Here is a 13,624-nt window from a genome sequence, read left to right as displayed (position 1 = left end):
CATTATCAGAAAGCCCAAAAGACTAGACAGAAATTTCTGTCATCACAGATGAAGTTAATTCAAAAGTGATTGTTATCTCAAAACAAGATTTTTAGAGACATTGTAATACACAAAAACCAGCATCAAAAGTATTTCTTTTTAAATATAGGTAGGCTGAAATCTTATATATCCTTACTTGGCTGTGAGTCCTATTAAACTCCACTGGACTTACTTCTGAGGGTAGATAGGACTGGACTATTAAACTGGTAAAGTGATCTAAAGCATGTCAAAACACAGTGCGCATAATAAAGGCTACAAATTAACGCAGCACTTTTAAAAAATCTCCTTGCAGGCAAATTAGGTCGTAGTGGTCACATACAGTAAATTACATCTAGTGATGACAGTTTATGCCATTCATTAAGGCAGTCCACTGCATACAGAGGTGAAAGACTTCAATCATTTATACACACACACACACACACACAATTCCAAAAGCTTCTCTCATCTTTTATACACCAATGAGAACTCATTATATATGTCTTTTCTAAAATCATAGTTATCCGTTTTTTTAAACGTCTGGGTGCTATTCTAGTTATGCCCAACCCTTTCCCCCATGTTAACTTAGTTTTTAGAAAAGGAACATTACAAAAACCGAGTCAGTCAATGTTTTAAAGCAGTGATTTTACACAATCAACATAAGCAATGCACTGTTTTAATTTAATATTCCAAGTCTCCTTAAAAGTTCACTTTGTCCAGCGACATAATTAACAGCTTCAGAAGGAGACTGAAGAAAAATTAGTGTTGCTGATTTCCTGCCTGCAAACCTGGAAATGTCCTCCTATGCTTCTCTCTATATTCCTGCCCTCCATACACCCATACGCATACATAGTCCTACCAAAATGCATGCTGTCCAGCAACAGATAGCATGAACTGTGCAGCCACACACAACAGCTGTCACTAAGAAAATGCAAAAGACAACATGATTAAATGATGTGACTGCATACAGAACTGGCATCTAACCTAACATACAATCACCCTAGAAGGGCTCCCTTGCTTGCCCTACCTACTTTGCCAAAAATCAGACAAACAGCCAAAGTGGGGGGGGGCACTTCTGAAGTCCCACCCTGCTTCGACTCATTCGCTTCCTCTTTGTATTCCAAGTACAAAATGAAATATTTTACTCCTTCACTTGTCGAATCATTCTCCTTACCACAAGTACATCGTGACTAACTGAAGCAGATATGACACACAATAGTGATCAACGACATAGTTTTTTTACTTACCACATTTTCCCTAGAAACCACCAGAGTATAAAACAATCACATACAACTACTACACCAGCCGTGCTGCAGTCCTGGAACCTTCACTGCACTTTTATGCTACTCATTCAAGCTGTATAAGCCATAAGTTAGCACCAGAAGTTTAAAAAATCAGGGGCGGATCCCAAACTTCTCCAGAATAATTCATGCAGCTATTCAGAGAAAACCGCCCACTCCTTCTATCATAACAATTCTCCTATCAGCCCAACAGCTATTTCCAAGAGCCATGTGTCAGGTCTATTTGCTAGCTCTCATTATGCTATAGAAAGGAAACCATATTAGAGGTATAAAATTCTGACAATGTCCCCAAGTAACAATTGGGAGAGAAAGGAGGGGTGCCAAGAAGATTTAGGATAAAGATTACCAAGTGAATGAAGCAAACATGAAGAAGAGATGCTGCTAACAAGGCAAAACAAATCCCTAATGTAATTTTAAAATTAAACGGTCAGTGTGGATCCCTTCACTAGAATCTAAAGTATGCCTAACTGGGCTGGTTTACTTTCCACCAACCCCCCCCCTCAACCCCCCGCGAGCAGAAGAGAAAGCATGCTATTACAGCAGACAAAACATGAACTGTAGACAAGAGAGTTATGAAGGTTCATTTCTTGCATCTAAGGAATATAGATGAATCTGCTGAGAGTTGCTCAAGAAATCTCAGCTCACCTACCGTCCTCCTTGTCCAGCACCATCATCTCAGGGTTCACAGGAAGTCCGGGTGCAGATGCTCTGTCTCCAATAGCCACCACTCACAAGAGAAAAGAACTAGTCTGTGTGGGAGCCAAGATGAGCTACTACGGTACAGCTGATTGTCCTTTAGCAGCAAGAGAGCTCTAATTATCCAGTTGTCCAGCTTTTAACCTAGATTGCACTCAGTTAGAATTACCTTCAGAAATGAAGCACTTTGCAGATACAAAAGCAGTCTTACCTACTTTCGTATCTCGGAATTGCAAGGAACTAAAACTGCAATTTAGAAAAAAAGGGGGGGGATCAGAGCTGTTTCTTTGGTTCTCACCTTCTAAATGGCTCAATTTGCACAGTATAATCTGTTTTAATGTAATTGCATTTGATAGCCCATAACCTTGGCTGTTGCAACTATACAGCTTTCAGCCTTATAAAGTGTTTTCCCCTTGGATTTAAGCTGAATCTCAATCTAAAATTACACTCAGAGAGGGAGGAGGGGAAGAAAATATCTGAGCCTAGCTACGGCTGCCTCTGCTTCTCCATTTGTGTGAGCTTTGCACCCTTGCCGCTGAATAAATGGACTCATTTCCCAGGGACCCCCGCTTATTCTTCTGTCAGGCTTTAATGGAGAATTTAAAGCTTTCCAGCTCTGCAGCACCACCTGCAGCACAGGCTTTGCTATAACCAGAAATTATCAACTATATCCTATTTTTAACTTGTCTTTTTGGAGTTATTTTTATTATATTGGATTTACCGGTATTTTAATCAAGTGCGCCTTTAAGACACAGCTCTGCCGGGCGCACGGGGGGGGGGACCCTCAGTATTTGGTTCAGTAAAATTTCCATCTGCATTATTCATTTATATAAACATTTCCCCAAAGCACACACCCCTTTTTGGCTTGCTTCTTTTGGAATTATAGGTGCCAACTAGCAGGTCAAGTTCTGTCTTTTTGACACAAAGTTTTTTACATCATTCTGTATGGGATTTAAGGACAGATTCACATTCTTCTTTTTTTGAGATGGTTTGTTTGTTTGTTTATTTATTTATTTGATTTCAAATCAAACCTTCCAAAAATTTGAAACCTTCCAAAAATGGCTCAAGGCAGAGAAATAATAAATAAATAAGATGGATCCCTGTCCCCAAGGAGCTCACAATCTAAAAAACAAAAAACATAAGATAGACACCAGCAACAGTCACTGGAGGTACTGTGCTGGGGGGTGGATAGGGCCAGTTTCTCTCCCCCTGCTAAATAAAGAGAATCACCACGTTAAAAAGTGCCTCTTTGCCAAGTTAGCAGGGTTTTTGCCAAGTTACCTACAAACACATGGTGACTTTTCAACCTCCTTTTCAAGTGGAATGCCACTTGTGTGAAATAACTATTTGTATTTTTCTGTGTGTGATTTCACACAAATGGGTTCCCACAAAAAAGATAAGTCATTATGTGCAGATGTTACCACCTCAGCAATAGATATGTGATTCTGGCCCGCAAAGACTATAGTCATGTGACACTTCTGCATCTTAATGCTAAGTTGGCATCTTCTTTTCGGAAATCACTTTAGATATTTCTAAAATACACACCACATCTGATGCTTTGGCACTGCACACCACATGAAATACATTCATACTTGCTTTAATATGAAGCTTGAACTCTTGGGTACAGGAACATGGGATTAATTCTGAGATCCTTTATCTAGGACTTTTTCATGAGTACTCCTCAGTATAATGAAGATTAAGAGGCTTTTAACAGGATCCCTCCTAAAATTAACTCATCCCACTATTCCAAACTATTTCACGATGATATTTACATGTCTGATGACTACATCTGAACTGAAACATAAAACAACCCACATAAATAGATTGTATTCTGAGAAGAAGCATCCTGGAATAATGTATCTGGACAATTATTTTTCATTTACAGTAATGTAAGTATTCACCACCTTATTTCATGCAATTTCATGCCAAAAAAAAGCATATATCTTTTGCAAGAATTAAAGGTTACACTTACACTTACAGGATCAGGTTCTTAAGTACTCAGCACTAAAGAACAAGTTTCTGACTGCCTTTTTAATCCAAGAAAACATTTCATTCCAGTTTCTGCAATACTTCTCCCTCTTCTTTACAACTGATACAAGAGTAGTCTTTTAAAGGCATGATAGCAAGCTCAAGCCAGATACCCTTAATACCTATTTTTAATTAGATTCCTTATCCTCAACTTAAATGGCTTTGCCTTTACCCTTCATTTTGAATGCTTAATCCTAACAGTCCTTGAACGTATTTGATGTTAAATATATCATTTTGCACAGAGTGGTATAAATCATTTCATTCAATACTTGAAACTTCTGTTGTCACTCAGCCACTACCCATTTGCAAAGGAGGATATTCTGTGCCACAACTTGTACAGTGCAATCCTATATGTGTTTACTCAGAAGGAAGTCCCATTGGGCTCAATGGGTCTTACTCCCAAGTAAGTGTGCACAGGATTGCCGCCTAATCCCAAAAACACTTATTTCAGAAAACAAGTCCTAATCCTCCCCCAAAATCCGACTCATTCGTATTTGGATTGGGGCCTTGTGTAATGAAAGGCAACACTTGCTCCATATTCTGATATATTAAAGCATCTGTTTTGACTGCTTTCAGGTGCCAATGATATTTTAATTAAAAAGTAAAATAATGACATATGCAAATACTCCTCTAATGCATTATTAAACATTAATAGCTATCCAATTAAAACAATTTCCTGAAGCATATTCATGCTCTTTATACTAACACAAATTTCTTTTACCAGTATCGTTTAAGAGAAATATTTAAAGTTATAATATTTCATAGCAGTTTAAATGTCTTGGAGACTCTTCCCATTATTACTGAAAGTTCCACAAAGAACAGTACACTCAACTAATCCCTCTATTAATTTTATCCATATCTGGAATATTTAAACTTTTCCCCATTCACTCTCATCTGCATCACCATTTTAAAAAAATACTGCTGAGATTACTGAAAAATTAAGGGTGCAATCCGGCTGAAATGAAGCATGTTTAAGTCCGACTGATTTCAATGGAAGAGTTAAGCACAGGCTTAAACCTTTACTGTTGAAATGAGAGGACTTAAAAGTGTTTAACTTTGGAAAGATTGTGTTCTAAATTATAACCAGAGCTCCTACAATTAAGCCAAACTTTAGAATGGGTCATTATTGTATTGAATTGACTCACTGCACAGTTCTGTTTTTTGCAATTCAAATGTAGCCTATATGTCCGTGTGAATAAAACAACATGAAGCTAACTCATGCCTGTCACAAAGTTTGCCTGACACTGCATAATCACCCTTCCAAAAATGAAGAGGCACAAAGCAAAATTCAATGAGACTTATCCCACATGAGAAACCTGAGCCCTGACATTGCAAGTCAGAATTGTCTCCTTTAACCATGTTTCACCTGTGCTTATATTATAAAATGAGATATTTCCTGCCTTCCTCCCCCACATAATGCATTCTGTTGCATCATTCTCATCATATCAGATCACTCTGGACATATAGGAAGTGATGCCGCCTCACTGACACAACTTGACACTGTGCCAGGACACATCAAATCAGGAATGTGACAGATTTGTGTTCTTGTCCTTTCATGTATGTAGAATTTCATCTTGCCCCATCCCAAAAGCTCAGATTTTTACCTGGATGCTAATTAATAAGCTCTTTCCAAAAAGAACAACTGCCAAGAACCCCAAGCAAAGCATCCCACATGCATCAGACTTGCAAGTGCTGGGAATTGTGTCTTCCCACCAGGCTTATATAAATCTCATGAATGGGAGAAGAATTCTCCAGCACTATTTGTGCCTAGTTCTTAACAACCCAAAAGAAACTAGTACAATACTAGTACTATCTGGAGAACACATTTGTTTCGCAATCTACCAGGTTTCTTAGAATGCCAGACTTGAACGGAGCAGTTTGCCAAAGAGCAGTCCATAATACTCATTATGAGCTCACCACCAAGTTCAGTAGAAGCAACTTTTATTTCAGATTTTTTCTATTACCAGATCTTTATAATATGAAATGCTGAGATTTTTTAGAGGTAAGCGAGAATTTGACTTTTGCCAATAAAAAGACTCGCGGACATTTTCACTAGCAAGGTTCTTCCAGCACGCTTTAGTCAGGAATATTAACAGCCAAGAAAAAGTGCAGCAACACAATATCCCCTTAATGTCACTTTGCAGATTAGCAACCACTGGAGACCAATCAGGCAGAAAGAAAAATATTAGTATAGAATAACCCACAAGCCCCAGCAGAAACATAGAGTCTTCTCCCAGCTTATTCTCTCCCTAATTTCTCTGACACATTTTAACAGGCGCAATTTCTCTGCTGGAATAACTTCTTTACAAACAATTCTGAAAAATTTCCCAGGCGCCACTTCAGTTCGTTACTCTGATCTCCACATTCCTCTCATCAGGGGTTTGTTCCTTAACATTTCTTCTTTTTAAGTGTATCCCATTCTAATTTCCTCTTTACCTTCACTACTATCCCCATTATTTCCTTTTATACAGCCATTCGCAAGAGCTCCTGGAATGAGGGCTGTTGAGAACTGTCTGGATAATCAATGTTTCTAGTTTCACTTCCTTACACCACCATCATTCCAGCCCCTGAGCTCCTTATGTTTAATGAGTATGTCTGCAATACTTGAAAGAACCCAAATACCCCCATTAGGAAACTCTCTTTAGATCTCAGTCTTTCCTCGTAGCTCACCTGCTTCCCTTACTACCTCTGTGGAGGCAGCATCCTGCTGTTTGACCCGTCAATCAGATTTAAACAGATATAGGCTGGCAGACACCCTTTGGCAAAAAAAAAAAAAAAAAAAAGTTAAGGGAGGACAGAATGTCACCCAGTTTGTTATTTTAAAAAAGAAAATGAAAAGAACTGATTTCCTTCTAGTCAAACAAAATTTTAACATTTTTACATTACTAGGATAACTCAGTGAGTTCACACATCAGAATCAGAGCAGACAGAAATGCAAGTAAAGTCCCACAGAGACCAAACAGCAATGAATTAACCTTGCTTAATTATACTGACATTACTTAACCTCTTACATCTTTGTCTTTAGGGGAATATACAAGGGGGAGACTTTTTTTATTTATGCTGTAGTTACCATGGGGAGTCTAGACCCAGTCCTAACTGGGCTTGTTCCAGAGATACAGACGTTATTCATAATAACCGAGACCTAAATTTTGATGACACCAGGTTTCGGGGTGGAGGAGCAAGTTTCTAGGTGCAAGGAATAACCCCTTTTTAGGATGTAGCCTGACCTTTTAGAAACAGGTGGAGGAGAACGGAATGCCACCAACAAAGATGCCAGTCTGGGTATTTAGACAGTGAGGTGTACCCGCAATGTAAACAGAAACTCTGTACTTGCAATGGACATTCCAAGAAGGCAGTCCTGCACAGGAATGTGAGAACACTTTAATTCCTAGGTAGTAATATCAATTTAGAAGAGCTCAAACAATCAGGGACATGGGATTTTTTTCCAGCACTGCTATATGACCTTACGAATAGCATAGAAACCTGAAAGCATCTTAGACTAGCATACACTTGACAGCATAGTACTCAGAATCCTCCTATGCCTGGCCCATGACACAGATGGCTAATCTCTGTAGGTGTTCAATGTTCTGCTGTCTGGGATGAAGGCAGAACCATTAAGCACGCATCTGATTTTTCCTCATGCTGCTGAGGTTTATGTCAAAGTTGTTCTCCGCTTTCATAAGTGGGTATAGCAAATTTGGGAGAGAGGGCAGAATTTCCACTTTCTTCAGCTTTGCTCCATGATGTATTTTCAGAATCAATCAATCAATCAAAACCCAAAGGCGAAAAACTTTTCTAACCACTATGCACACACAGTACCGTGACAGCAGTCCCATTTTGAAAGAACTTCTGAGTGATTAAAATGAGGATGAAAAGTTATTGCCACGCCAACATTCATTTTTTGGGCCCCATTACAGTTTTCCATGCTTTTTCAAAGCATGACTCTACATACATCATATTCAAAGGACTTCTGACATGGTCTCAGCCAGTGATTGAATTATGAGGCTGGGCAGGGGGAGCAAAGGAGGGAAGCCCCCATAGCTACTGTTTAGAAGCCTACAGGGGAACATGATTTGGGCAAAACTGGGAGGAGTCAGAGGGTGGGGCTTGCAGACTTCATTAAGGCCTTCCTACCTTTTTATCCATAATTCAAAACAAAACTCCCAGCCTGCATCCAAGAGACACAGACTCACTACAGCTGCAATATGAAAGACACTTATTAGGGAGTAAGCCACACTGAACACAGTGGAACTTACTTAACTCTGAGTAAACACGTACAGGGTTGCACTACCCCCTGCAATCCTCTGCACTGTTACTTGTGAGTAACCCCCACCCAAAACTGTGGCATTTACTTGCAGGTAAGTGTGCATAGGATCAAATGTCAAAACTGTGATAGAATGATGAAGTGAGTTATTTTGCAATGGCAAGGAGAGGGGGGTTCTAATGCACAGATAAGCTTTGCCTTGTAGTACAAAAAGTTATCTTTTCACTTCTACGAACCTATGACTGCGAGAATAAATGAAGAAGTAAGCCCCTTCTGAAACACCTGCATTGTAATAGAATTATCCTCAAGGAAAATGTAATAATAATAAAGTAAACATGAATGAATGGTCTGAGGGGGCATCCCTAAATACATGTAGAAGGAGAACTCAGTCCGTACCAGGACAAGAACTCAGTCCATAACCAATCCCAGCAATATATGTCCTCAATTCCTCCCACATACTAAAAGAACAGCAAAAGGGTTCTGAAGTCTAGGGGTTATGTCACACATTACACAGGAGCAAACCTGAGTTTGCCACCAAATACATACATAAAAGGGATCCCCCCTCCCCCAGCTCTCTGACAAGTATGCCTTTATGGTTTGCATTTCCAGGCACCTGTTTGCTCTTTTTCACACTTTGCATGTTTAAGTAAAACATCTCAGTTGTACACCTAAGAAAACATAATCGATGAAGCTGCTGGGATGTCCAAGTGCACATACTGCATTCTGACAAGTAGCTAGCTATATACAGACAATCATATTTTATTTCTCCACCAACCCCAGCCATAAAAGTGGGGGGAGGAGAGATGGACTTGTAAACGCAAAATGAACAGGAAAGATAAAACTCTTCCTAAATCAAGTAAAAGTAATCACTGTAATCACAAGGGAGGTTTCTTGGACTTGGGCTGACAAACAGGTGTGTAAAAACACAAGATTCCTTACGGGTGTGTGGGGAAAATCAAGGGGAACACAATCCTTGGCAGATGATTTCTGATGCTGTTGTTGAAAAGGGCTGCTTTACCAATTCTAGAACAAAGACTGCCTCAGGCCATTACCCCAAAGTGCTACATCCAAGTCTGACAGCTAAAATTACAGTTTAAGTGGACGCTACTGTTCTGACTTCTCCTCCATTGCTCTCAATTCAGGAAAACTTCCAGCAGCCCATTTATTCCTCAAAGCCGTCAGGAGACTCCCTCCTCCTCTTTAGAGCTGCTTTCTCTTCCTCCTCAGAAGTAATTGCCCTTTTAATTAGCTTAGATAGTCTTTAACCCCCGCCTAAACTCCAGCCCCCCCCCGCCCCCGCCCCACAGTGTGCCCGGCCTGAATTCCCAACAAGTCTTACAATCACATCATGTGGTCCACATGGTTCTCTTGGAAACTTGCACCCCGTCAGCCCTCTTCTCTGTCGCTCATTTCCACGCGCACACGCACCTTCTCCCCCATCCTCCCAGCCTAAGACTTCTTCTTCAAAGTAAATCCTTTCCCTACAATAAGCCAAGCAGCCTTTTGTGAAACAGTTTAGTTAAGCCGTCAGCTCTTCGGGTCCTTAATAACAGGGTTTGTGTTTGTTTTTTGAAGAGACCGCTTGGCGCGGCGGGAGGGGGGGCGGAGAGGATGAATGAGAGACAGACAGAAAAGAAGGTGAATATATGTCCGGAGAATAGGGGGGCGGCGGGGGGGGGGGTTCCTTCTCTTTTCTCTTCAAGAGACAGCGAGCTAATCCAGGAGCAGAAGGCTCTTAGGAGAAAAAGAAAGTGAGACCCGCAGAATGGGTGGAAAGCTGCTCACAGGAACATGAACCTCCGTGGACGGCAGTGGCGGTGGGATGGGAATGAAGCGATCATGTGCAGCAGCGTGGGTGATCGCAGCCCCCTGTTCACAGCGCGCGAGAGAGGGGAGCAGCATGCTCTTATTTGTACAGTGCACTTTGCAGAAATGCCCCTCGCCAGCCCGCAGGTCGCCGAGAGCAGACGATCCTCTCCTCCTGCGGCTCCCTGGTTCTTGCCTATCCGGCTGCACAGAGCAGCAGGGGCGGGGAAGGGCAGGAGTGCGGGGGAGGGGGGGCACGATCGCAGCAGCACCCCCGCCCTTCCAAGTCTCCCCCACTCCACCTACCGTCCTCCTTGTCCAGCACCATTGTGGCGGGGATCGGCTGCCTCCGCCGCTCCGTCTCCGTGGCTGGCTCGCCCTCCAAGCCGCCGGTTGCTGTTTCTTCGCTCCGTTGGAAAGCCAGGCAAAGAACACACGGGCAGAGTGTTCGCAAAACGGGCCGCCGAGTGGAAAATGCACCCGGCCTGTCCTCCCTTTCTCTCTCTTTTCCTTTTCTTTCCTTCCCCCCCACCCCACCCCCCTTTGCACATGCACACCCGGGCCAAGCCGGCTACAGTTGCACGACTTTTAACCTAGATCGCGCTCAGCTAGAATTACAGGAGGCAACCTCCGAAGGGCTTTTCTCCCTCCCTTGCTAAGGCAGCGGTAACAGCAGCAGCAGGCTCAGACACCCAGCCTGCTCCTGGGGCTGCAACTCGAATGCCAGTTTGGAAATGGCACGCACCAAAAAAAAATAATAAGAGAGGGTAAGGGAGATGAATCGAGGGCTCGGTATCTCCTGCTCTTTCCTTTCCCCTAACCTACACGCAGTTTAAAATCTATATATCCCTCCGGATCTTAATGCAAAGCGTATATGGGATCCTGCACTAAACCCCTTTTGCTGTTGCTACTGCGGAGCTAGCCGAGCTTCTAAAGTGCTTTTCTCTTGATTTCACTCTAAATCTAAAATTATATTCAAAGGAGGGGGGGCAGGATGGAAAGATGCGAACCTATCACTGAAAGCAAATGCGCTTGCTTGCTGCCCTCTCTCTCTCCCTCTCTCTCAATTTATGTGCTTGCACTCTCTCCTGCTGCTGAATAAATGCACACATTTCCCAGGGACCCTCAGATTCCCCTGTTAATTAAATCAATTCATTATGCTCAGATCTGATTAGCAGCCCCCTTCCCCCCCTCTTTGAATCAATTATTCAATACACAAACATAATTGCCTGTGCCAGAGGTGTCTAAGTATTAGCTTATTTAACTCCAAGGACACTAATTACCCCTAGGGCAAGGGAACTTTTCTCATTAATTCTGACAAAACACAAAAGCACAGTTAAAGTGGGTGTGTGTGCGTGCATATACGTGTGTGAGAGCGAAAATTGAAAAGGAGGGGGGGCTGTATAGCCGGGGAAAGAAGCATTGCTGACACACGTGCTACTGTATAAATAACCCCCTTTCTCTTCCTACCGATTGCATTCGATTATTCCCCACATCTCTCCGCCCCCCCCGCCCCCCCACTTGCTTAACTTTCCAAAAGTGCAGAAGGGCTGAATTGCAATGAACTTAGGTGGCAAAGCTGGGTTGGAAAAGTGTTCACAAGTAATTTTTTTTCTCTTTAAGGTGTGAGGGAAGATTTCAAAATAGTTGTTCATCAGAGCAGACAACTGTGAAAAATCTCTTTCTGTTACCAAAAAACAGCTGTGAGGGAAATAGCCCCATGAAAGCAACAAATGACACATAATTTAGTATGTAGTGGTAACAGTAGTGAATTGTTTACAATCTGAATTAATGTCAGTGCCCACTATTAATGTACTTGCTTCCTACGTTTACCATATAATGGGCTTGATTTTCCATTAGCAGAAACTAGAGTGCTGAAAAGAGACTAGGCAGAACTAATACAAACTGAAATCAACAATTATATGTAGGCACACACATACGTTTGTTCATTTGTTCTCTCTCTCTCTCTGCCTCTTATTTGAGAGACAGGAGATGCTACTTGCAAGTCACCCAAAATGTTTTTCTTTGCGTACACTTTTATTTTTAAAAAAGAAGTTGTCTTGGATTCCCCTCTCCCTACTCCCTTGCACCAAATTAGGATTTTTTGCGTTCTAAAGACTCTTATTGTTACTGTCCTCCATGTTCACAGAGGTATGGCCGATACTCTTTTTGTTTCCTCAGGCAGTACTTGAGCTGATCCATAAATCCCTTTGGCTTTATATATCAAGAAACTAATATTAACACTGCTCATCCTGGGTTTTAGCTCATCCGCCACCCTTTCCCGCATCTGGCTCAGCTTTTATACTGTTGGCTCAGGATGGTTCCTCTTGATGGGGTGCATTCGAATTTTGGACGACTTGGGGGGGAATCACTAACTAGACCCCCTTATATTTGGGGATGGGGGGTGAGGGGCTTATCCGCAGCCCCACATCGTCATATTCACCCGTGTCAGGACTTTAGTGATTAAACTGGCTTCATTTGGCAACTCTGTCCATTATCTTTAAAGCACACCTTGTCCATATCATTTAAAGCCAAGAAGGAAAAACTGGCAAGATGGTTGCCAAGTGAGCTTAACTGAAGTACACTCATTGCTTTTGCAAGTATAAATATGACTTGGAATATAGTGCTCTGTTCCATTAGCTCAGGATGTGTTTCCATGAGCATAAGGATAAAATGTCTTCAGCTTTGTAACACAACAAACCCTGTTAATTTTCTGGTCTTTAATTTCCAGTGGATGGCATATACTGCACCCACAGGAACTTGACCTGCTTAACTCAATGAATCACATTTTGAAAGAACACAACAAAGCTGGAGGAATACCAAAACGTCGAGGAATCATTTTGCAGCAAGCTCTTTCACAATAGGATCAAACTTGTTGGGGTTGATCCTGTCCAGGAAAGTTTGATTTGGATGGCAGCAATGACTGATCAGTATATAAAAATGTGATAAGACTTTTGACTGCGTTAGATGTAAGAGATAGTGAACTGAAGGAGAGGTGCTATTTTAAAGTCTCTCTTCTGGTCATAGTGAGGTGGAAAAGGCCTTTTGTAAGAGCTAATTTAGAGAAAATAAACATGTGAAGTTGGTCTTATACAGAATTGGCCCATTGGCCCACATAACCCAGTATTGTCTACTCTGTCTGGCAACAGCTCTCCAAGTTCTCAGGCCTGCTATATGAGATCATTTAGTGGCATCATTATCATCTTTAGCTGTCCAAGATTCTACCTGAAGTCTTATGCATGCAAAGCATGAGTCCTCCCTCTGAGCTATATGGCCTTGCCCTAAGCTACAGGCTTCTAGGCCACTGCAGGTATGGCCCCTGAGAATTCAAACTCAAAATCTGCTGGGTGGAGACCTACTAAGGCTGAATCGTCTAAACCAGGGATTCTCAACATTGGGTCCCCAGATGTTCTTGGACTTCAACTCCCATAATCCCCAACCAAAGGCCACTGGGGCTGGGGATTATGGGAGCTGAAGTCCAATAACATCTGGGGCCCCGACGTTGAGAATCCCT

The 13,624-nt window shown here is 41.9% G+C and overlaps 1 protein-coding gene across 8 annotated transcripts in view; it reads right to left on the bottom strand.

Annotated features, from left to right (window-relative positions):
* LMO1 (LIM domain only 1) overlaps positions 1–13,624 on the bottom strand; it is a 154,830-nt gene that overhangs the window by 127,020 nt on the left and 14,186 nt on the right. Inside the window, exons 1-2 of one of the 8 annotated variants that reach the window (XM_053285465.1) lie at positions 10,417–11,186; positions 6,711–6,796 (exon numbers count right to left, since the gene is read on the bottom strand). The exons of 1 other annotated variant lie outside the window; for it this stretch is intronic. Coding sequence is in view for 3 of the 7 variants with exons in the window: in XM_053285461.1 (XP_053141436.1) it covers positions 1,966–1,990 (25 nt within the window). In the remaining 4 variants the exon portion in view is untranslated. Of the gene's footprint in view, positions 1–1,262; positions 1,291–1,965; positions 2,550–6,710; positions 6,797–9,643; positions 9,837–10,416; positions 11,187–13,624 lie in introns of those variants that run through there. 6 more of the 8 variants (XM_053285463.1, XM_053285462.1, XM_053285464.1 and 3 more) reach the window with 6 other exon arrangements.

Source organism: Hemicordylus capensis, chromosome 1, assembly GCF_027244095.1.
Source record: "Hemicordylus capensis ecotype Gifberg chromosome 1, rHemCap1.1.pri, whole genome shotgun sequence".
Lineage (NCBI taxonomy): Eukaryota > Metazoa > Chordata > Lepidosauria > Squamata > Cordylidae > Hemicordylus > Hemicordylus capensis.
This window is presented reverse-complemented; position numbering and strand designations above follow the sequence as displayed.